The sequence below is a fragment of the Muntiacus reevesi genome, chromosome 16 (assembly GCF_963930625.1).
Source record: "Muntiacus reevesi chromosome 16, mMunRee1.1, whole genome shotgun sequence".
Classification (NCBI taxonomy): domain Eukaryota; kingdom Metazoa; phylum Chordata; class Mammalia; order Artiodactyla; family Cervidae; genus Muntiacus; species Muntiacus reevesi.
Window position 1 is genome coordinate 12,035,679 of NC_089264.1, and position 22,205 is coordinate 12,057,883.

Sequence of the window (22,205 nt, forward strand, 5' to 3'; positions counted from 1 at the left end):
GTTTTTTTGTTTGTTTTGTCTTTGTTTTGTTTTGTTTTAAATACTTGGACCATTCACACTCTTATCTTACTCTTCCAGGCTTCTTTAGAACAATAAAGAGCCAAAAAATATGAATTGGAACATGATGCTATTTGCAGTTCTTTTGCAGAATTGCATGGGATGTGATTGTACTCAGGATCTGGAATATTTCTCCCATTTGCTTTTCTCTCCTGCCTTTTCCCTAGGAACCTGGAAGTCTCCTTTAGGACCTGTGGGTATATAGGCTTGAGCACCTCAATTCTGTCAATAAAACTATTTGGTAATCAGTTCCCTGTGATTAAATGGTTAGCCACAAGGTAGAAGCCTCGGGTATTCAGGGAACACCTTACTGGTACACTCTTCCCTCAACTTCAGTGTAGGAACACATCACAGATCGCCCCACTTGGACTTCCATAGTGGCCATCACTCACTCTCAGGGAGAGGGAGGGCTAGAGGAGAATGGCCCTCCCCACAGAACAGAGGCACTGAGGCACTTCACCCGGCGATCATCCCTCAGCCTCACTGCGGAGGAGAGGAGACCTGGCTAGTACCAAACCCTTCATCTTCCTCTAAGTCACTGTGGCAACCATTCCAACCACAACAGACTACTGTATACAAATGATTCATCCCCAGCCTCCTGCTTTCCTGTAAAGAGTCAGCTGTCATGTGCTGCCCTGAGTCACTCGCCTTTGCTCCAGGGAAATCAGCACTCTAAAGATTCCTGAGTTCCAGGCCCCTCCCAAGCCAAGAGCCTCACGTTGTTTTTATGATGATGCAGCACAGAGGCATCCTGGCCACCTCCCATCTGCCGTCCTGCAGCTCCAGCACCACTGTCTCTGAACATAAGAACTAAGAAGGCAATTTGTGTCACTTTGATTATGCAGGATGAAGATTAAGCCAGTTGTAGGGATGCCAGCTGTTGAAGAGCTAGTGAGTATTTGCACAGTAGTTCAGAGTGAGACATGGCCACGCACATCCCATGTTTCTAATACCATACTATGCTTGTGAAGGAATCCAGAGACTTTCAGAGAGTGACTGAACTTCTCACACTGTGTAAACTAACTTGGCCTAATGAAGCTCTTCAAAGGGCAGTGATCTTACGTCCATTTGTTGTTGTTGTTCTAAAAAATTGACATTGTTTTCTAAACTATAGTTTTTACTGATTAACCACCCAGTGTCTTAGGGAATCTATTAGTTTTAAACGAGGATTTAATACAAGGAGTAAGTTTTCATAGTCACATTTTCCTAATTTCATTTTCTGAGCTCCCCACACCAGTGTCCTGTATATTCTGGAATCGGGTCAGCTGTCATGCCTTTTTGCCAAATGTTCACACTGCTGAGGCCAGAGACAGATGAATCACGTATTGCCTAAATAAATTTAAGCTAGAATGTGCCACTGGCACCGTCCGTGTTACAGAATTTCCCCTGACACTCCTCCTGTCAGTATGCTTTCATATGTGCTATATTACAGCTATTCATTCATCAAAAGAGCATGGGCAAGAAGTGTTTTAAGTGTGTATAGGAACTAAGAAACTCTTATTTTGGAATCTACCCTATATTGTGATTATTTTTTTTATACTATCAACCTTGACATTGTTAGTAACCATTTTATCAAGAAGCCATATTTTATAAGGTAGTCTCATATAGTCTCAATGAAGTCATTAGTTTTTACAGAACATTTATTTTAAATAAGGAATATTTAAACCTAGATAACCTGGAGTTTTAAAAGTGAGTATAAACATTTAAGTTTGTGGTTAAGCATGTACTTTAAAAAGATCAGATTCATTAAAAATGCAAACTGGTTGCCTTTAATCAGTAAGAACTAAAACCAGACTTCAGTTTTTTCTATGATGAACAGCAGCGTTATTACCTCACTATAGTAGAGTGGAAATAACTTTTTGTGATTACCCTCAGTGTATTTCCAGTGATTTAAGGAAGTACCACAGTGTTCTTAAAAATTCAATGAAATTTAATTTTTAAAATATTTCATGCTTTTATTTCGTTAGGAAGAGAATAATGTTCTGAAATCAGGAAAAGGTTTTCAACATCAGTTGGCCAAATTCACAAACTTATTGAGCATCCGTTTTATTAAAGACATTGGATAAAGCTTTTTAGAGGATACAAAGAAATAACATGTTCTTTGCCCACAGGGAGCTTTTAATCTAACTAGGAAGACATTAGAGATTCAACCAAGTTTAGTAACAATTTACAACAATAATTTAACTAAAGAAATTGTCATGGTATATAGTATATCCTTAATTGCCAAATAATACAAAGTAGGCTTTCCAAAAAGGAAAAGAACACTTGAGGCAGATGAAATAGGTGGAATTTGAGCCAAGTCAACTATTTTAACAATTTTACCAGTTGTGGGCTAGGAATAGAAGCAAATCATGTTTGATGTCAGTGTTGACAGCTTACAGGAAGGCTTCTAGCTCCATTCATAGCATTAATTCATACACTGTTTTTCCAATTTACAGTTTATGGAAGGCCATTTATCTACATATGATAGCAGTTACAGTGTTAGCATCCCCTTTCATAGAGTTAGTTGAGCTAAACAGTAAAATAATAATTTTATATAAATTAAATGTCTCAATGCATTTCAGCAATACTATGAAGAAAGATGTATTAGTAACGTGATACTTTAAGACTATCTTTTTAAATAACACAGTTGTTAATGGTAAGAGAAAAATGTTCATAAACTCAAATTATGCTGAGATAAAGGTAATAAAAACTAATTAGTAAACAAATACAGCCTTGACCTTCCAGGTGAATGTCGTTTTCTAACAGGGGGGATGTAGTGGTGCGCCCCAACAGGAGCCTGTTCACTCAGGGGTCCTGTTACAGTCACACTGTGAGTCTCTAGGTCTGCAGTAGGACCTGAGAACAGCTTCCTCCTGTCTCTGCCAGGCTCTCGGAACAAGGACCTAACATTGATCTGGGAGCTCAGGGCAGCAAGATTGTAGAGAGGGAAACACCATGATTCTGAGAGGGCTGTGTCTTAAATGGGTAGTACCCTGTTTGAGGAAAATAGTATCATTAGAATAATCTTGTATGGCTTCTACCCTTTATTTCTCACCCAACTCTCTGTCTTTGCCTTTAGCACGAAAGCAAGAGATTATCAAAGTCACTGAACAACTGATCGAAGCTATCAACAATGGGGACTTTGAAGCTTACACGTGAGTGGAGGCACATTTATTTTGCTTTCATGCATAGGACTGTTTTCTATATGAATGCATTCTTCAGTGTACCTGAACTCATGTATATTCAACCCAGGTTTGATACAGTAGGTAGGTTTGATACCTTCATTTCAAGGTACAAATGACTTAAGTGCGCCAGGAGAGAAACAAGTGTATTTAAGATTGCAGAGAGAGATGAGACTTCTGACAGGAAAAGTGGGGGTTTCTTTATCAGAGCTCATCTCCATGTGAGAGAGGGCTTTGCAAGCAGAGCAGTCCATGAGGTTAAAAACAAAAGAACAGGAAAGCACAGAAAAAGTGCATCTGGGTTTAAGGGTGTTTTTCCTCACATTCTGCAGAGGTGATGGGACGGAGAGAAATCTGGAGGCAGCATCCAGTACAGCTGAACTTTATCTTCATCTCATGGAAATGAGAAAGTAAAATGATTGGGCTACCTAGAGAGAGAACTTACCTATTTTAATTTTTTGAAGCCAAAATAAAACTAACAAAATATTTGTAAAATGTACCTAAAATTAATTTATATTGAGACAATAAGATTGGAAAGTGGAAAAATAGGTAAAGGACCTGAACTGACCATTAGCAAAAGAGGAAATATAAATGACAAACTAATGAGACCATCTTGATGCCCACTAATCAAGGGCAAGTCTGAATGTAGGAGGTTCTCTGCCCCTCAGATGAGCAGGGATAAAACCCCCGCTGACCACAGAGGGCAGCAGACTGCAGGACCCCAGTGGCTTTCCCTCTGCCTGACGGGGTATGATGGGGACACTTTCATGGTGGTGGCAGCGGCTGGGGCTTGGGTCACAATTAGTTATTATACACCAGAAAAGATATAAAGGTCCAGATTACTATTTTAACCCTGTACTTCTAGCTATAAAAATTTAACAGGGGCATGGATTTTGCATTTTAAACAGGGACAAAAATTGTGAACAAAAGATACTGCCTCTGGGAGATGAAACTGTGGGGGGTTTTTTTGCTTCTTTCCAAGTTTTATATAAAAGATTTTTTATCAGTTACAAATAGATAAACAAATATAAAGTATGGAAGACAGTAACTGAATATAAGAACTAAATTAATCCCAGGACTGCCTCTTATAAATTTAATGTGTGTGCAAACATGAGTATATACATATATATGTGTTTGTGTGTGTGTATCAGTTCTTTAACATGACCTAGTAAGAGTATATTTAGAATGAAGGAAATAGTAAGAAATGGAGTTTTAAAAAATACTGTTGTTAGAAAATTAAACAGTTGAATAGTTGTTAAAGAATTGTTTAGAATCCTGAACCATAGGGCCAGTTCTCTTTTATTCTTTTGGTTGATATAACTTTGCTAGATCCGTATGATTCCTCAAACATAATACACTTTAAAAAATATGTCAATAGCCTTCCCCTGTGGAATGGTGGAGTTTGTCAGCCAGGCCGAAGTGGCGAAATATAGCACTTGCTATATTCTCAGACACTTTAAAATAGGGTGTTTTAAATAATTCAGTTCCTCAGCTCACTAATTCCTTTTCCTGTCTTCTGGCTTGGTTTTGTATACTCAGGCCTAGTAGTTAACCCAGAGCACCTCCCATTTAGGGGTGGTAGGAGGTATCGGTAAAGTTGTCAGCTGGTCTTCAGAACACCTGTTTGGAGCATGCACCCCCATAGGTCAAGGAAAAGTTTGTGACTCTTTTATTAATCCAAAGCCTGTGATAGGAGAGACAGAGACATACATTACTTACTTACATAGAAACAGAGAGAAAGAACACATTAATAGGTTTTCAACTATGTTGACTCAATGGTTGGGTAAAAAGATCCATCATAGCACAGTGATCCTCAGATGATTTTGGCCCTGATATCAAGTAGTAAAAAATTTTGATTCACTGATGTTGACAACCAAAAGTCTATTTATAGAGAAAGTAATAGCCCTTGGCAGAAAACAAGTCCTGTTACCATGGGAACACTGTTCTTGCCATTTTCTTCTTAGAGATTATATATATTTAACTTTGAGCTTTAATACCTGCCCACCAGGAAGTCTGAGTGTTTAAAGTTTAAAATCTCTACCCACTCCCACCCTATCCACACCTGAGGCTTTCTTTACCACAATGAATAAACCACTGTGATATCTTGCATTAAAGAGTATTTTCTACTTTAAAAGTATTCTTTAAAAAAAATCAGTTCCAAAATTCCATGAACTGTACTTTTAAGAACCATAATGATCTTTTTAAAACTTGTATTCTTGTTAAAAACGTTTTAACTTTTCGTCTCCCACATGGGGAATTTCTGTAGGAAGTTAGATGAAGCCTCACCAAATTCACGGTCCCAAATCCTTCAGTATGCATTCTTTTTATCTAAGTTTGTGAACTACTAAATTCCTCAAATCCAGATTTTAGGCACCTTCTCTGAGACGCCTACTCTCATCGAACAGTACCGAGAAGTGTTTTCTCTGCTGTTCCCGTGGGACTTACAGAGACCCCGTCCTCCGCGCATCTGCCGGCTGTCGCATCACTCCCCAGCCGGACTCCGCCATGGTCTTTGCCGCCCTGTCTGCCTATCCCTCTCCACATACCTGGAAAACTCTTACTCCAGAAAGTGAAACTCAGATTTTCTCTCTTAAATCTTTCCTATCTCACAGATAAATAATCTGAGTTTTGGGCACTTTGTGTTTATTTCCATTCCAGTATTAATTGTTGTTTGTTTCAAAGAATATCTGCTACATAGTAGGTATTTAACAAATTCTTTGCTGAATTTTTTCAGGAACGCCCTTTGGCTTTCCCTGGATATTTAAATTTTTTTTTTTTTTCTTGAATCATGATTCTAGGATTAAAAAGTAAACTAATGTGCATCTGAATCTCTCAATTATAAAAGTTAATTAAGCTTGTATTTAAAGTTTAAGTCTTGAGGAAACTGCCAGAAAATGCAAGATGTGACACTTACCTTCACATCAGTCTAAAATGACCGTTCACATGAATGTAGATAGTATCAGATTATTCCAAAAATATTTAATTTCCAAGGCAAAGTTTATTTTATAGGACTTAGAGAGCATTTCAAAAATAAACTTATAACACCTAGAAAACTAGGGAATTATAAAAACTGGGGAAAACCTAGAGAATTCCCCTTGCAAATTAAAAATTAGAAATGTTTCGAAGGAAACTTCTAACGCATTGTAGATGATCAGCTGCTGGAACTGGTTGTATTATCTTGTCCCTCATCTGAGGTCACTGCAGTTCTTTTTTATTTATTTATTTATTTAATTTGTTTTTTTTTTTCCCCCAGTGGGTTTTGTCATACATTGATATGAATCAGCCATAGAGTTACACGTATTCCCCATCCCAATCCCCCCTCCCACCTCCCTCTCCACCCGATTCCTCTGGGTCCTCCCAGTGCACCAGGCCCGAGCACTTGACTCATGCATCCCACCTGGGCTGGTGGTCTGTTTCACCACACATAATATACATGCTGTTCTTTCGAAACATCCCACCCTCACCTTCTCCCACAGAGTTCAAAAGTCTGTTCTGTACTTCTGTGTCTCTTTTTCTGTTTTGCATATAGGGTTATCGTTACCATCTTTCTAAATTCCATATATATGTGTTAGTATGCTGTAATGTTCTTTATCTTTCTGGCTTACTTCACTCTGTATAATGGGTTCCAGTTTCATCCATCTCATTAGAACTGAGTCAAATGAATTCTTTTTAACGGCTGAGTAATATTCCATGGTGTATATGTACCACAGCTTCCTTATCCATTCATCTGCTGATGGGCATCTAGGTTGCTTCCATGTCCTGGCTATTATAAACAGTGCTGCGATGAACATTGGGGTGCACGTGTCTCTTTCAGATCTGGTTTCTTCAGTGTGTATGCCCAGAAGTGGTATTGCTGGGTCATATGGCAGTTCTATTTCCAGTTTTTTAAGAAATCTCCACACTTTTCTCCATAGCGGCTGTACTTGTTTGTGCAGTTCTTTTTTAGAGTTTTCTCTTCAACCCACCCTGTGAAGGCCTGTGATAGAAACTTTACGTTTGCAGTGTTTAAGACTCTTTCCTTCAGCGACTGTTTGATAAATTAGAAATGGATATGTGTGGAACAACAAAATACATTAACTCATTATTTTATTTTTTTTCCTACAGAAAAATCTGTGACCCAGGCCTTACTGCTTTTGAACCCGAAGCTTTGGGTAATTTAGTGGAAGGGATGGACTTTCATCGATTCTACTTTGAAAATGGTACGTTTACTTGAATATCATGCCTTTTCCAGCTTCTCTGAATTTCTCCAGAATTTCTAGATTCTTTGGCTCTTTCCTGCAATGAGCATTCTTACTTTAGTCCAGCATCCCACATCATAATTTTGTAATTTGAAATAAAAAACCGCAACAGCTGTAAACTTTGGTATGTTTTGAAAAATACCTAATTTTATATAAAAAGTGATGGTGATTAAATACACCCATAGAAGTCCCAGTAAATGTATAATATAAGCTGTGAAATGAGTTATCAAAAAGTATAAATACCAAAAAAATTATTAATTTTAATTAAATTATTAAAAATTAAAAATTTAATAATTTCAGGTTTTCAAAACATTGTTTATATGAAAAATAAGAAATATTACAGCATGCCAGAATATTTGCCATAGAGAAGAGTGCTTTCAAGAATAATAATTAGTGCTCATTTTCAAGGTAAAAATGTATATGTAGATGAGTAATGAGGTAAATATTTCAATTCAGAGTACAAGAGTTTTAATGGTATCAGGTGAAATGGCCACATTTCAGAGAAAGTGATAAAAGAAACTCCTGCAGAAATCCTTCAGGTCACCAAAAAAAGTATAAAATAGAAGTTCCTCTTATCCTTCTCCCAAAGGCATTAGGTATAAGGTGTTTGCATGATGCAGGGAGTAAATTCACCTTTTGCAATGAAATTTTTATGAATTAAAGAGGAATCATAGTAATGATTTGGATAATCAGGTTTACATCAAGTAATTATAAGCATTGACAAGAATATTTGCATTGGCATGCATTTTTACATTCGATGAATTGCTTTTTCTTATATGCAATAGATATTTGCAAGGAAACAAAGATAATTATGTGGTAAACTGGCCTTAACAAAACTTCAATAGATGTTCTTATATTCTCTGTTTCATGCTGTGATTGACAGCATGTCATAATGTTTTCTTCAATAGACTAGCTTGATACCACCTCATCTGTAGTAAAAGAATAATGAACCCATTAATATTGTAACCTACCTCAACATAACACTGCACTTCATTACCCTCCATAAATACATATTCATATGGGATATTGTTTTTTATCAGACTGTAGCAGTAAGTAATTAATTCAGACCTTTCCTGGGAATGAAGGATATGTTTGGATAACAGGTAAAACAGTTTTGCCTGTTTTAGTGATCAAATAGTAGCATCAGTCAATATCTGCACTAAACCTTCATCTCTCTTAGTCATTGAACAGTCAGAATAAATAGATGTTGTCAAAACAACAAAGGCTGGAGCCTAGTGAGGGCTGCTCAATCAAAGGAGAGAGCTAGAGGATCAGAATCAGGCTATATGGTCAACACCAAATTTTGGATTTTTACTGGCTAACCATAATTGGACTACTAGAATGGACTGTACTAAATAAAGGAGCCACTACTGGATGAGATGCAGAAACTGATTCACCCTATGGCCAGCCTATTTAGAAGGTAGCAGTCTCCATGCTTAAGACATGATGTATTTCCCTTGCCCCATGTACTTTACCAACTAGCAAAAAAAAAAAAAACAAAAACAAATGAACCAGCCCACAGGATATCCTGTCAACTGTCCCCACAGTTCCTTTACTGGAAAAAACGAAACTGCTCCGTGCACCTGGGCCAGCCCTTCTCCACCTCTGTCCATTTGACGGCTTGTTCCTAACCACTTCCCATTATAATTACATCTCTCCAGCTTTTTCACCCAAAGTTTGAGTGGCGTACAATTTAACCACAAAGAAAATAATGGCTATATCTACTTCTGCTTTTTCTTTATACTTTGCACAGTACAGGCACTCAATTATTTGCAATAATGAATAGTTGAATGAATGAATGATACTCTATTTATTGGTCCCAAGTGAAGTTATTATTGGTTTTGGTTTACTTTGCATAGAAACTAAGTTCTCTTTTCCATATTCTCTTTCAGCTTTGTCCAAAAGCAATAAACCCATCCACACCATCATCCTGAACCCTCATGTACACCTGGTGGGCGATGATGCTGCCTGCATCGCATACATTAGGCTCACCCAGTACATGGATGGCAGTGGGATGCCGAAAACGATGCAGTCGGAAGAGACACGCGTGTGGCACCGCCGCGACGGGAAGTGGCAGAACGTTCATTTTCATCGCTCGGGGTCGCCAACAGTGCCCATCAAGTAAATATTTCCAGCTGTCAGCTTCCTTGTTAATACGCCCATGGTCAGCGCCTGTTCCTTATTCCATTGTTAGCAGTATGGCATCTGTTCTTTAATGCTAGTGGTTAGTTATACTGGTGGAAATCCATGTTTCATAAGAATCAGTCTAATTCTCTGGAAAGATCAGACTAGCTATTTGTTGGTTGAAACTTGCCCTAGAAAGTATACAGTCATTTTAGATAGGGTTAAATCAGGGAGAATTCATGTAATAAGATAAACAATTTATACAACTTCATTGTCACATATTGGCAAAGGAAGGGGATGTGGAAGGAAAAAGTTTCTAGAATGGCCAAAACAGTCAAACGTCTTTACTCAAAGATTCCTCACACACAGTTTCAACCAGTCGTGGATCAAAAAGCTTCAAAAATTAAATTATTTAATTAATTCAGAAATTAAATTTGCCTTGCAGGTAAATGATTTACATCGCATTTACATTGTATTAGCAATTACAAGTAATCTCTAGAGATTATTTAAAGTACACGAGAGGATGTGTGCAGGTTATATGAAATTCTACACCATTTTATATAAGGGACTTGTGCATCTGCAGATTTTGGTATCCTTGGGGACTCTGAAACCAATCTGCTACAGATACTGTGGGGCGACTGTATCGTATAAGGAGCTTCATTTCATAGATTTTTAAAGATATTAGGAGAAATGTATGTAATACTTGCATTTTAAATGCTATGTTTCATATTTCAGCACCTTTCTCACTATACCACTCTACCTCAAAGGTCATGTCTGCTCTTCCAGTCAGTAGCTAGACATTTATATCATCTAGGTGCTTACCTTGTGCCAGATAAAATGCAAGATGAAAGACATTATGTTATATCACCAATGCCAAAGAAAAAACTAAAAGTTCATAATCAACTTCAGAATAGAAGGGAATGGATAACCCATGCAGCAAACTGCTTATAACAAGTTGAAAGTATACTTTGTAGAGAAGACAGAATTTTGAGCAGTCTTAAGTGAGGAGTGGAATTTGGAAAAATAGAAAGACCAAAGGGAACACAGTCCAAGTTGAAGGAGCATCATGAGGAAAAGCACATAGGACTGTGGGTCCAGAAGGCTGCCTGCAGTTGGCGAAAAGGGGAATTAGAGTTGTGTCGAGAAAGTGTAGTGAGATGAGGACAAGGTGTGTTCAGGTTCAGTAGAAGTTCAGCCAGCTGCTGACCTCATTTCAGATTCCCTCCTGTTCATATCTGGGGGCCTTGGGATAGGTAGTCACAACCACACAAACAGCCATTCAATGCACTTTAGAGAATCAAAATGTCTTAGTTTAATAATGTCCTACCACAGTGGTTTTCAAATGGCCTTCTGTTTAGCCTTATTATGTATCACTGTTGGATTTGTCAAAAGTGGGTCAAGAAGGAAAGAAAAGAAAGGCTGAAATTCACTCCCCCCCCCAAAAAAAATATATATGTATATAAGTAATTAAAAGACAGGAGAAATGTAACAATAATGAAGATGCCTATCTTTGTGCATTTCTGTGTTTTTTACCCCAAAGAGGTACAGTACCAATTGCCAACTACTACAAAAGGGATTATATTCATTCAGTACCAGAAGGTTAGGTTTTTCTACAATTCCCTGCAGTGTTTATGGATAGAGCCTGCTTGAGAAAATTTCATTTTATGCCAGGTGGCTTAAGTGAGGCTTCTCTTAATAGGCCACCTTGTATTCCAAATGGGAAAGAAAACTTCTCAGGAAGCACCTCTTTGTGGCAAAACATCTAAGGCCTGAAAACCATTCACATATGGGTCTTGTAAGTAACATCCTGCTCCGTGATACTTTGTGATTGGAGCTAATGACTGAAAAGCTGCATGGCTGTTTTTCCTCTCTTTGAGGATATTTTCTTGCATTATAGTCAATGAAAACCATAAAAGATCTTTGAAAATCAGTAGCATTTCTGCATGAGCTCTTGACTCTAACGTTTGGCAACATTGTGTAGCATAACCCTTATTTTCAAGGTACTAAGTGCTGAAAAGACCCTCCCTTCAGCATACAGATCTTCGCATTTCAAATATTGTGGAGTTCTCATGTCAAAAGTCAATTCTACCTGGGTCAATTCAGACAACTCTCAATTATCCAGATCTAACTGACATCCGGCTCCAGGATCCTTTGATGTCTGTTTTTCAAGAGGTTACAGTAGTTCCTGTCCTGCACTTAGCTAAGGTTAATAAGTAGATTAATTTGCTGTGCCTGGCCAAGTTTAATGGTATTTGACCACAAGGAGGAAGTCAGGCTGAAATTTAGAACTCACAAAGTGAGTAATTCCAGAGGATAATTGAAAGTTGACTGTAGTTAAATTCATGCCTGTGTTAAGATTGGCTTCTTACCTTGGATTGAAAGGATTCAGATACGTGTGGCAGCATTGTGAATTTGTTCCCCATTCAAAGCACTGAACTTTGTCCAAGCTTGGAAGAAATAGTGCTCCCAGCTGTTGGTTTAAAGAAAGAAGACCTCTGGTTAAATAATAATCATCCCACATTCCCTATTCTTGAGGCTGTAAAATTGACTTCTAGGGTGGACATTCAGTAGAGTCTAAGAATAGTGACAAAAGCTAAAAGATGAACTTAAACTTTTAGTCTCTTTCAACTAAATAATACAATTCATTTATTAATTTATCTGGTAAGCATGAATGCTTAAATTGTATATTTAATCATGTGATTGCAGCCTGAGTATTTTTAGCTTTGCTCTGTGTGAACAAATTGACAGATTAATGCAGGAAATCAGTATTGTCTAACATCATTCATTTTCTCTCTTAACGGCCACAAGCAAAGATCTCTTATACATAGTATTTTCAGTCTATTACTTAGCTATAAAAATTGTAGCTTCCATCTTTGGCAAAGCAGTCTGATAATACTTCATGAAACAGTTTATGTCTCCCCTCTCTCTTTGCAGTTAAACATCAACAGTGCCACTTCTGCAATTCTCTGTTCTCAAGGCACCTGGATGGTAACACTGAGCCGTCCTCTCCTCCTCTTCATGCATGTTTCCGAGTGCATGAAGTTGTGAAGGTCCTCTGTGTAATGCCTATGTGATGCATCATCTTGTCATAGATTCCTTCCTATACATTGTTTACACTTCCAACTATGGGGATGTTCCATGCAAACTTCAATCATTGTTGGCAAACAATAGGGGGAGGTCAGCAAAAAAAAAAATTCCACAATATTCCCGAGTACAATCTAGTCATCCAATTTCTCTGTTTATGCCAAGACTTAACAGACTTCAGAATTACCATTCTCTGAATGACAGTTTGTAAGAGAAAAGTAAATTTTTAAAAACTCTTTGCTGTTCATCTGTTTTAGCTTGTTTAACAAAAAAAGGCAAAAAAAACAAAAAATTACCTTCAGTTTCCTAGTGTGATCCTGGCTGCAATGGATGATTTTTCACTGAAAGCTGTGTTGCTGTTAGACAAAGTGGGTTGGATCATTCATGAATGTGGAAGTGAGAATTAGTGGGTTTGCTACTATCTGAAGTCCTGTCTTTTTTGGTCAAACTACATAAACTGGAAAAACTCACATCACTGACAAGTTTGATCACTTTAGGGTATACACGCACTGTTCTGGTGAAATTTGCCGAATTGAATTTTTCTGTTCCTTTCTCAAACCTGTGCTTTTTAATTTTTTCTTCATTTTATCCTATTTCTTTAACACTTTGTTTGCTTCCTTTTGTACCTTTTTTTTTCATGCTTTACTTTTTTTCCCCCCTGTTTAGTAGTGTGAGAAAAGTGAATTATGCATAATGAAGGTAAAATAAAAACAGGCCTCTTGGAGGTGGCTGGACTCACACTTTGAGCATCTTCAGGGCCCACAGAGATGAGGTCAAGAAGAGCTCAAAGGTTTGTAATTCTGCTCTAATTTGGACGCAGGGATCCTAACTAAGCTGGAGGTATTAGAACTGTTTAAACTCATAAGAAAGCAAGTAGGTTCCTCCCGTACCTGCAGCGTGTCCTGCTGAGAGGAGCGGTTGCCAGGCAGCACCCAGCTGGTCGTGGATCTGGATTTTGTGCAGAGGCACTTTCTTCTGCCTCGCCCCTCCTGCGTGATCACTGACTAGGCTTCGGAAGTTCAGAGGATGGAGAACACCGCAGGCCTGTCTGAGTGTTTTGAACTCTTATCTCTGTGACTCATGGTTTTGTAGCTGCTCTCAAGTGTCGGAGTAAAATTACTTCCCTTCTAGGAGTTAGGATTTTCCTGCTTAAAACAAAGAAAAGGGAAATGTCCCTGTTTTCTTTGTGCTTCTCATTTTCCCTTGTTTATTCAATTCCTGTGGGGCTTTTTCTCCTCCCGAAATGCTTTATAGTGCACGTTCTCTTCACCAACCTTATTTTAACAGCAGTAATTCACAATCCTCAGAAGCCTATTTTTAAAGCAGAGCAAAAATAAAAAACCCCTCCCTCTTTTCTCTCATTTCACATTTCTGTGTTGATTACTAATCACCTTAGATATTGTTACTAGTGGATGTATGGTAGATGGATTGAAGCTTTTCTGATAATTATTACACGATTTAAAACAATATATATTTAAATATATACAGTAAATGTATTGAGCCATGTTAACCTGCCAATGAGATCTGTGAAAAAGTAATGGCCTCATTTTTCCCTTTTTAATTTCTTTTACCTTTTTGTGAAATGGCTATACGTGGCATATATGTATTTTAGAAAAATATAAGGTATAGAGGTTTTGTTTTTTTTTTTACACTTTTAGCATGTGGTGTTGAAGTATTACTGTAGATCAAATTTGTCTTCCACACTATGATGTGAGGAAATTGTGATTTGTTCTCTCCACCACAATGGAATTACACATTTATTATCTTCTCTCATTTTGAAACACTGCAGTTTACCATGGGACACTGTATATATTTCTTGCCATAATGGTAAATGACTGATTGATATATTTAAGAGTTAATAAATTTGTGATTTCTGCTGACAATGTGTCCACTTTTATTTCTTCAGGGATACTCTATTTATGCATGTGTGAGGCAGGCTAGTGCCAACAGCCACACATCCTATATGGTCTTATTATTACAGAATTCACCTTTGACATGAAGATGAAGTTGTTGAACTGAGCTCCCCTCTAAGAATGAACTTGGTGATAATGACAATTTACTGTGTTGTGTGCACAAAATAACAGTCTCTCCTAGGAAAGTTTCTCTGAAAACAAAGCACTTGACACAAGAGTCCTAAAAATTTCTGAACATGCCTTCCTCCTAATGTTTGCTAGCTCGCTTCCACTTTTCACGCAAATCTGACATCTGACTGTATAACACTTCTGGATCATCATCGCCAAAACTCAGGCAAGCACCTCATCTCCTGTTACTCCAACTTAAATTTGAGTGTACATAAGTACTGAACTTTGTTCAGCTTATTAAAAGCCCTCCCACACAAGCTTTGTTTCTAACCTAGAATATTCTTCCCCTACTTTTTCAACATAATTCATACTCATTCTTTGAAATTCAATTTAGAATAACATCCCCTCCAGCAACCCTCCCTAGACCATGCTGTAAGCTCGCTCTCAATACTTGCATAAGAGTTAGTGTTCACCTCTCCTGCCAACCACCTTGGTTTTGGAAATACATCTTTGTGTCTTCTCTATAGGCAAGAACTGTGTGTTTCTATCTGTGAACCCATATGAGATGTTGTTAATAATTGCTGAATGGTGGGCAAACCAAAAATGGGAAACTCACAGTGTAGAGTCCTGGATTTAATGTTCCGCTCTGTGGTCTTTGACACTCTGAGCAAGTTGCCTCTTCCCTCTGAACCTTCATTTTCCTATTTATAAAATGAAAAAATACCAATTAATAAGGGTATTGTGAGGGTTTAAAGATAATGGGTAAAGAGTACCTAGAATAATATTTGGTGGATAATATTAAGTAGCAGCAGCTGTAATTGTTCCAATCACTGATATTAATATTCCTAATGTTCTGGCTATTCCTTACCTATAGGTGTATATAACTCTTATTTTCCTATGAGCTGCCCTGTTTATGTTGGTTTACTGATATTGCTAAGGATATACTCAAGTGTTGCAGCAGAAAAATGAGAAATAGTGATGTAGTCATCTAGCTGAAAGTAGGGAAAATGAAAGGGAGTAAATCAGTATATTCTGGGGAAATTCTCAAGGAATTTTAGCCTGAAGTAACTGAAGTTTTGAATCTCTGTATAAATAAAAACTATATATAATGTAAGAGTAAACACAGAAAGCACAACCTTTTGAATGAGTGATCTCATTAAATAAAAATCTACTGACTTATACAAATGTTTCACTGTTTCCATGGTCGTCTTTGTCAGGTAACAGTGAGGACAGATAGTAGCATACTGAACTCTGCATCCATGGTCTGAATAATCATCAGCAGGCATAAACCACCTGTCTGGGCAGCAGCATGAAGTAGTTACGGTACTTCTACCTTTCTGCCGAAACAATTCCCAAAAGTAAGCTGGCGTATTCTCCGAGAACCCAGCTGCTGCCTCCACAGCAAGAAATGGTCTCTGCTTTCTGTCTGCACGCCGCACCCTGCCTTCTCTCCCGCTGCTGGGGATCCTTCTCCAGCTGACACCTCCCGGCCGGCAGGTGCCACAAGTCCCCCTGCCCCGCCTCGCCATAAATCATTTCCCCTACACGGGGTATTCTACTTAACACCCGTTTCTTTTCTTCACAGCCAGGTACCTTCAGAGGCCCGCGTGTGCTTGCTGTCTGCCACCTCTCTTTCATGCCCCTCAAGCCCACTCCAGTTTCCCTCACAAATCCATGAAGCAGTTCACCCAGGGTCACCAATGTCATTAATTCGAGGGGCCAGTGTCTAGTCTTCATCTTACCCAATCTCTCAGCAGCATTTAACACAGTCTACCGTCTCACTCTTAGAGAACATTTTCCTCTTTCAGACAATACATTTGCCTAATTTTCTTCCTACCATTCTCCATGCTCCTCCTCCATCTCTAACTGCTCCCTTTTCCTCAACCTGGCTTTTATATTTTGGACCTTTTTTTTTTTTTCTATCTTCACTCACTCTCAGAATAATTGGTCCTAATCTCAATGGCTTTAAGTTATGTTAATGACTCTCAAATATGTATCTCCAGCTCAGATCACTCTTAAATTCCAAACATGTAGATCCAACATCTACTAGGCATCTCAGAATGTGCAAAGCTGAGCTTTTCATTGTCTGTGACATACTTGCTCCCTTTATGCTCTTTCATACCTCAAGAATTGGCAATTCAGTTCTTCCTTTGATCAGGCCAGAAATCTCAATCTCTTAACCATTTGAAATCCCATTATTTTTACCAAGTTATAACCAGAATCTGACCACTTCCAACAACGGCTTCTGCTGCCTCCCTTGGGCCAAATCACCATCATGTTCTCTATACTGTTGGAAGGAAGAAGTCGAAAGAAAGGGGGACTGTACCCTTGGAGCAGGCCCCTGACTGGACTCTCAGTCACTCCTCTTCCCTCGCCTGTCCACTCTTGGGGTGTCTGCTGTGACACTCAGTCGTCTGACTCTTTGGGACCCTGTGGACTGTAGCCTGCCAGGCTCCTCTGTGCATGGGGTTTTTCAGGCAAGAATGCTGGAGTGGGTTGCCATTTCCTCTTCCAGGGCATCTTCCTGACCTAGGGATCGAACCAAAATCTTGCCTCTCCTGCATTGCAGGCAGATTCTTTACCATTGAGCCATCAGGGATTAAGCAGCTTGTTAAAATATAAGTCAGAGTACATCACTTCTCTGCACAGAACCCTCCATGGTCCCCCTTACCACTCAGAGTGGAAACCAAAGCCCTGCACGCAGCCTTCGTGGCTAGACCCAGCACTGCTCCCTACATCTTTCTCACCTCTCCTCTGTGAGCGTGCTAGGTGCTTCCACCGCAGCGCCGGTGCTCAGACACTCTTCCTCGGAGATCCGAGCGGCTGTCTCCACTTATGTTTGCAAAATTAAGTCACTGTCTCAGTAAAACCTTCCCTGACAGTCTTATCCACAGACTTCAAACCATCTTATTCAAGACTTTAAACCTAACTTCCTTTACAGGACTTCATATCCTCTTTCCTTGATTTTTTCCTCCTTACCATTACTATTTGACATGTTGTTTCTTCATTTTGTTTATTTTATGAGGGTGGAGATATTTCTCCCTCTTGTTCATGATGTGCTCCAAGCTTCTAGAACAGTGTTTAGAATACAGTGCTTAATAACTATAAATAATAAATTAAATATTAAACTAAATAATAAACTAAAATATTTTTAGTTGAACAAATAACAGATTGCTCTCGTTTCTGCAGTTAGAAAAGCTGAGGCTCCCAGTTCGTAAGAGTTGTCTCAAAGTAACCCCAAGGATTATAAACTGCCTATATCATAATTACTTAAGGGGAAAAAAAGGAAATATTATTATACAGGATAAACTTTCAGCGTCAGTACACAAATTTAAAACTTTTTTAAGCTGCAAGGAATAGAAAACTGAAATCCAAATACTCTAACAAGGAAAATACATTATTTCACAGAACAAGAGATGAGTTAGTTCTAGGGCTGATAAATCACCTGATAAATTCAGTGACTCAACAACATAAACAAGGACCCAGGTTCTTCCCATTTTTCAGCTTGTCCTTCCAAGAATATAAACTTTATCATCCAGGTGAAAAGACTTCATCATCCACAATACACATGACATGGTTCCTAGTGTCGTAGCCAGACAGGACAGCATCCAGTGGAAGGTAAGATTGCTTCCTTTCCTCTACCCCCAACCCCTTACCCCCTCCCCAGCAAAGAAACATTTCCTAGGTCACATGCTATATCCCTGTTCAGTTTAGACTGGTAAGGATGTACCCCAAAGCTAGAGGTGGGCTATTCCCCTTAGAACATGCCTGCCAATGTGGAAGACAAGAGATTCAGGTTTGATCCCTGAGTCAGGAAGATCCCCTGGAGGAGGGCATGGCAACCTACTCCAGTATTCTTTCCTGGAGAATCCCATGGACAGAGGAGCCTGGTGGGCTACAGTCCATGGTGTCGCAAAGAGTTGGACATGACTGAAGTGACTTAGCACACACATGGGTGTTCAGAGAAGGGAAGAGACCTGCACAGACATTGGGTTGTATTGCTTTTTTTTTTTTTTTTCAAGAAGTTTAGAAAACAACATTGTCTGATATAATAAGTATACTGGGAAAGTAAAAAGAAATTTGTTCTTATTGTTCTCCTTTAAAGTTGCTATGCTACGCATGTAACAAGAATGCTGAAAAAACAGAGAGTCATTATCTCCTCCAAACTCTGCATCTCACCCACAGATGTATTGTGTTCCGTCTTGCGTTATGTTCCTAATGTGCCAGTGAGTTCTGTGCTGGGGATTTCTCCCCTCCCTCCCCCTCCCCCGCACACACACACATCACTCCTTGGAACTGGGAAAGTTTAGTCATTTCACTCCATTTGAAGTTCTTCCAAAAACTCCAGTCCCATAAAGGGCCCATTAAGCCAGGATTGCATCCTCCCCTTCCAGATGCCCCTTTGCCCTGCCCTAACTTCAATGAAAAGCTTTAAAAAAAAAAAAAAAAAAAAGGAAGTAAAAAGCACTTGGTGCCTGAAACCACATTCAGTAGTCAATTTTCTTCAGTTCTGCTTTTCTTTTTTATTACTTTAAATAAAGTAGGAAAGTGGGGTGTGTGCCAGGGGAGTGTAACAACTAAAGTAAACATTGGCGATCTTATCCATCATCCACCCACTGGATTCTGCTCACAAAGTGAACAAAAGAACAGACAGTTCATCTCCAGAACCTGTTCCTGCAGGGCTGAAGCAGCACTTGGCTGTTGTGTGGGAAGCAGCGCTCAGCTGACTGATGTGTGGCTACACGGTGTTATGTATACAGTGCTCTGTCTTGTATCACTGTCGCAAACACAGGTGACTCAGAGGCATCTTCCACCAAAGATGGGTCACCATCTTTGGGCTTGGTTAGTCACCACAGTCCTTCCAAAAGCCAGAGTTGACGTTCCACTCATATTTGCTCTTTGAATATTTTCAGGACCTTTTTCACCCCCAAACAAAAGAATTAGATTCCCTATCCCTCAAACTATCAGGGAGGGACTCCCTCCGGGGCGCAGGGCTAAGAGGACCAATTTGAAAAGTGATAATCAACCCCATCTCCTACCTTCCTCTCATTCAGTTTGGAAGAAAACTAGCTCATCAACCTTGAGACCACTCTGCTGAAAGAGGAAACACTGAATATAGACAGGCATAAGCTTACAGATGGTCTTCCCTGACTCAGCAATAAAGGACCCGCCTGCCAATGCAGGAGACAGAAGTTTGATCTCTGGGTCAGGAAGATCCCCTGGAGAAGGAAATGCTGACCCACTCCAGTATTCTTGCCTGAAAAACCCCATGGACAGAGGAGCCGGGCGGGCTACAGTCCATGGGGTCCCAAAAGAGTTGGACATGACTTAGTGACTAAACAACAAGGCTTACAGACGTGTGAAGTGAGAGGGAAATGAAGCCTTTGGGACGCCAGTGGGCGCTGGCTGGCAATTAGACGTGATGAGTGGGAAAGACAAAAGACAAAATGTCCTGACAGGCAGGAAAAAGGCACAGAAGGAAACACTGCCCACTCCGCCACAGGCTCAGTGATAAAACTGTCCCTTGCTGGGAAATCGCCACTGTGGGCTTCTCCCTCATTCTTTACCTGCTCCCCTGCTCTCCGACTCACGCTAAGGGCGCCAGACTCCTGAAAATTCACGTAAGTAAACACATCTTTTGGGAGACGTCAGGAAGGAGGTCTTTCACCACCCAATCTCTTACTCCTCCCCTAAGAGCCATCCCCAGGGTTTCAGACCTTGAGGCTGGAGAAGCATTCTCGCCTGTACAGCTGCCCCCTGAACAAGGTTTGAAGGGCATGGGTCCAGTACTACATCACGACAGGACACCCACTGCTTGAATCCACAGATTCAGAGCTACAGATACGGAAGAACCAAGCATATGGGGAAAGCCAATTGTGAATTATACAAGGGTTTTTGACAGCACAGAAATCAGGGTCCTTGATGGCCCAGCGGGTAAAGAATCCGCCTGCAATGCAGGAGACATCTGATCCCTGGGCTGGATCCTCTGGAAAAGAGAACGGCTACCCACTCCAGTATTCCTTCCTGGAGAATTCCATGGACAGAGAAGCCTGGCGGGCTATAGCCCACGGGTCGCAGGAGAGTCGAACAGGACTAAGCATACGATAGAACCCCCACATTGCTCAAGGACCAACCGCATTCTGCTTCCTACGTGACTTCCGTGCTGATGCTATGACACCACTCAACAGAAGGGAAGGAGGGAGGGCAGAGAAGGAGGGATTATGAAGTTCCAGGCTTCAGCAGCGTGAAGCCTCAAGATCCTCCTCTGGGTTTTAATCCCATTTTTGTGCTCCTCATTTGCTCTTTAAAAAGAAAATGTCTGTTAAAAGCAGGAATACACATACTCTTCCAAGAATATTAATTCTTCCAAGACACAGAAAGTGATGAAAGAAATTTTCATATTGATATATGGGGAGGTCCTTCTGGTCAATACATGAGTTACCTTGAATTCCCTGCTGACTCAAAAGGAAAAGAATCTGCCTGCAATGCAGGAGACCTGGGTTCGATCCCTGGGTTGGGAAGATCCCCTGGAGGAGGAAATGGCAATCCACTCCAGTATTCTCATCTGGAGAATTCCATGGACAGAGGAGCCTGGCGGGCTACAGTTCATGGGTTTGCAAAGAGTCAGACATGACTTAGCAACTAACACTTTAACTTGAATTCAGTGCTCACTAAAATTCCCATTTGTGGCCTATCAAATTTGCATTGTACATCTGCTTTAATTATTAAAGAAAAAAACATTGATGAGAAACAAACATTGTCCACATTTAAAGATTAAATGCCTCTGCCTGGAATGCTAATGCCAGCCCTCCTTTGGGGCTAATAACTCCCTTCTCAGGTGCAAGCCCAGGCTGACTTGCTACGTACATGCTGGACTGTTCTTTTAAAACCTTGATGAAACCCTGATGTAACCCTGACTTGTTTAATGTTCTTTGTTCTGACAAGATACAAAACTGCTGAAAACTGCTTCTCAGAAAGTGCTGAGAGTATTTTCTCAGAGTAATCTGAAAGCAGGCTTCCAGGCTAGTCCTTAGTTTGGCTCAAATAAATCTCTTTTCTATTCTTATTATAGATTGTTTATTATTTTCACTGACAAAACAAAATGCTTTGCTGGCTGCCTCATGATCACCAGTGGCCATTCTCTTCTTAACGGATTTGGTTTCTTTCCTCTTTCCCCTCCCAGCTTACTAGAAACACGATGAGCTCTATTACCCCTAAAGAATATACAGTGGAAGTTACAAATAGATTAAAAGGATTAGATCTGATAGAGTGCCTGAAGAACTATGGATGGAGGTTCATGACACTGTACAGGAGGCAGGAATCAGGACCATCCCCAAGAAAAAGAAATGCAAAAAGGCAAAATGGTTGTCTGAGGAGGCCTTACAATAGCTGTGAAAAGAAGAGAAGCAAAAAGCAAAGGAGAAAAGGAAAGATATACCCATTTGAATGCAGAGTTCCAAAGAACAGCAAGAAGAGATAAGAAAGCCTTCCTCAGTGATCAGTGCAAAGAAATAGAG

At 39.7% G+C, this 22,205-nt stretch overlaps 1 protein-coding gene across 8 annotated transcripts in view; it reads left to right on the forward strand.

Moving 5' to 3' along the window:
• CAMK2D (calcium/calmodulin dependent protein kinase II delta) overlaps positions 1-14,550 on the forward strand; it is a 300,110-nt gene extending 285,560 nt beyond the window's left edge. For 7 of the 8 annotated variants that reach the window (XM_065907119.1, XM_065907121.1, XM_065907120.1 and 4 more), the window contains 5 exons: positions 3,119-3,194; positions 7,326-7,420; positions 9,352-9,580; positions 11,283-11,378; positions 12,518-14,550. In XM_065907119.1, the coding sequence (XP_065763191.1) occupies positions 3,119-3,194; positions 7,326-7,420; positions 9,352-9,580; positions 11,283-11,349 (467 nt within the window). In that variant the 3' untranslated portion in view covers positions 11,350-11,378; positions 12,518-14,550. The remainder of the gene's footprint in view (positions 1-3,118; positions 3,195-7,325; positions 7,421-9,351; positions 9,581-11,282; positions 11,379-12,517) is intronic. The other variant, XM_065907123.1, reaches the window with a different exon arrangement.
• Positions 14,551-22,205: the final 7,655 nt, after the last annotated feature.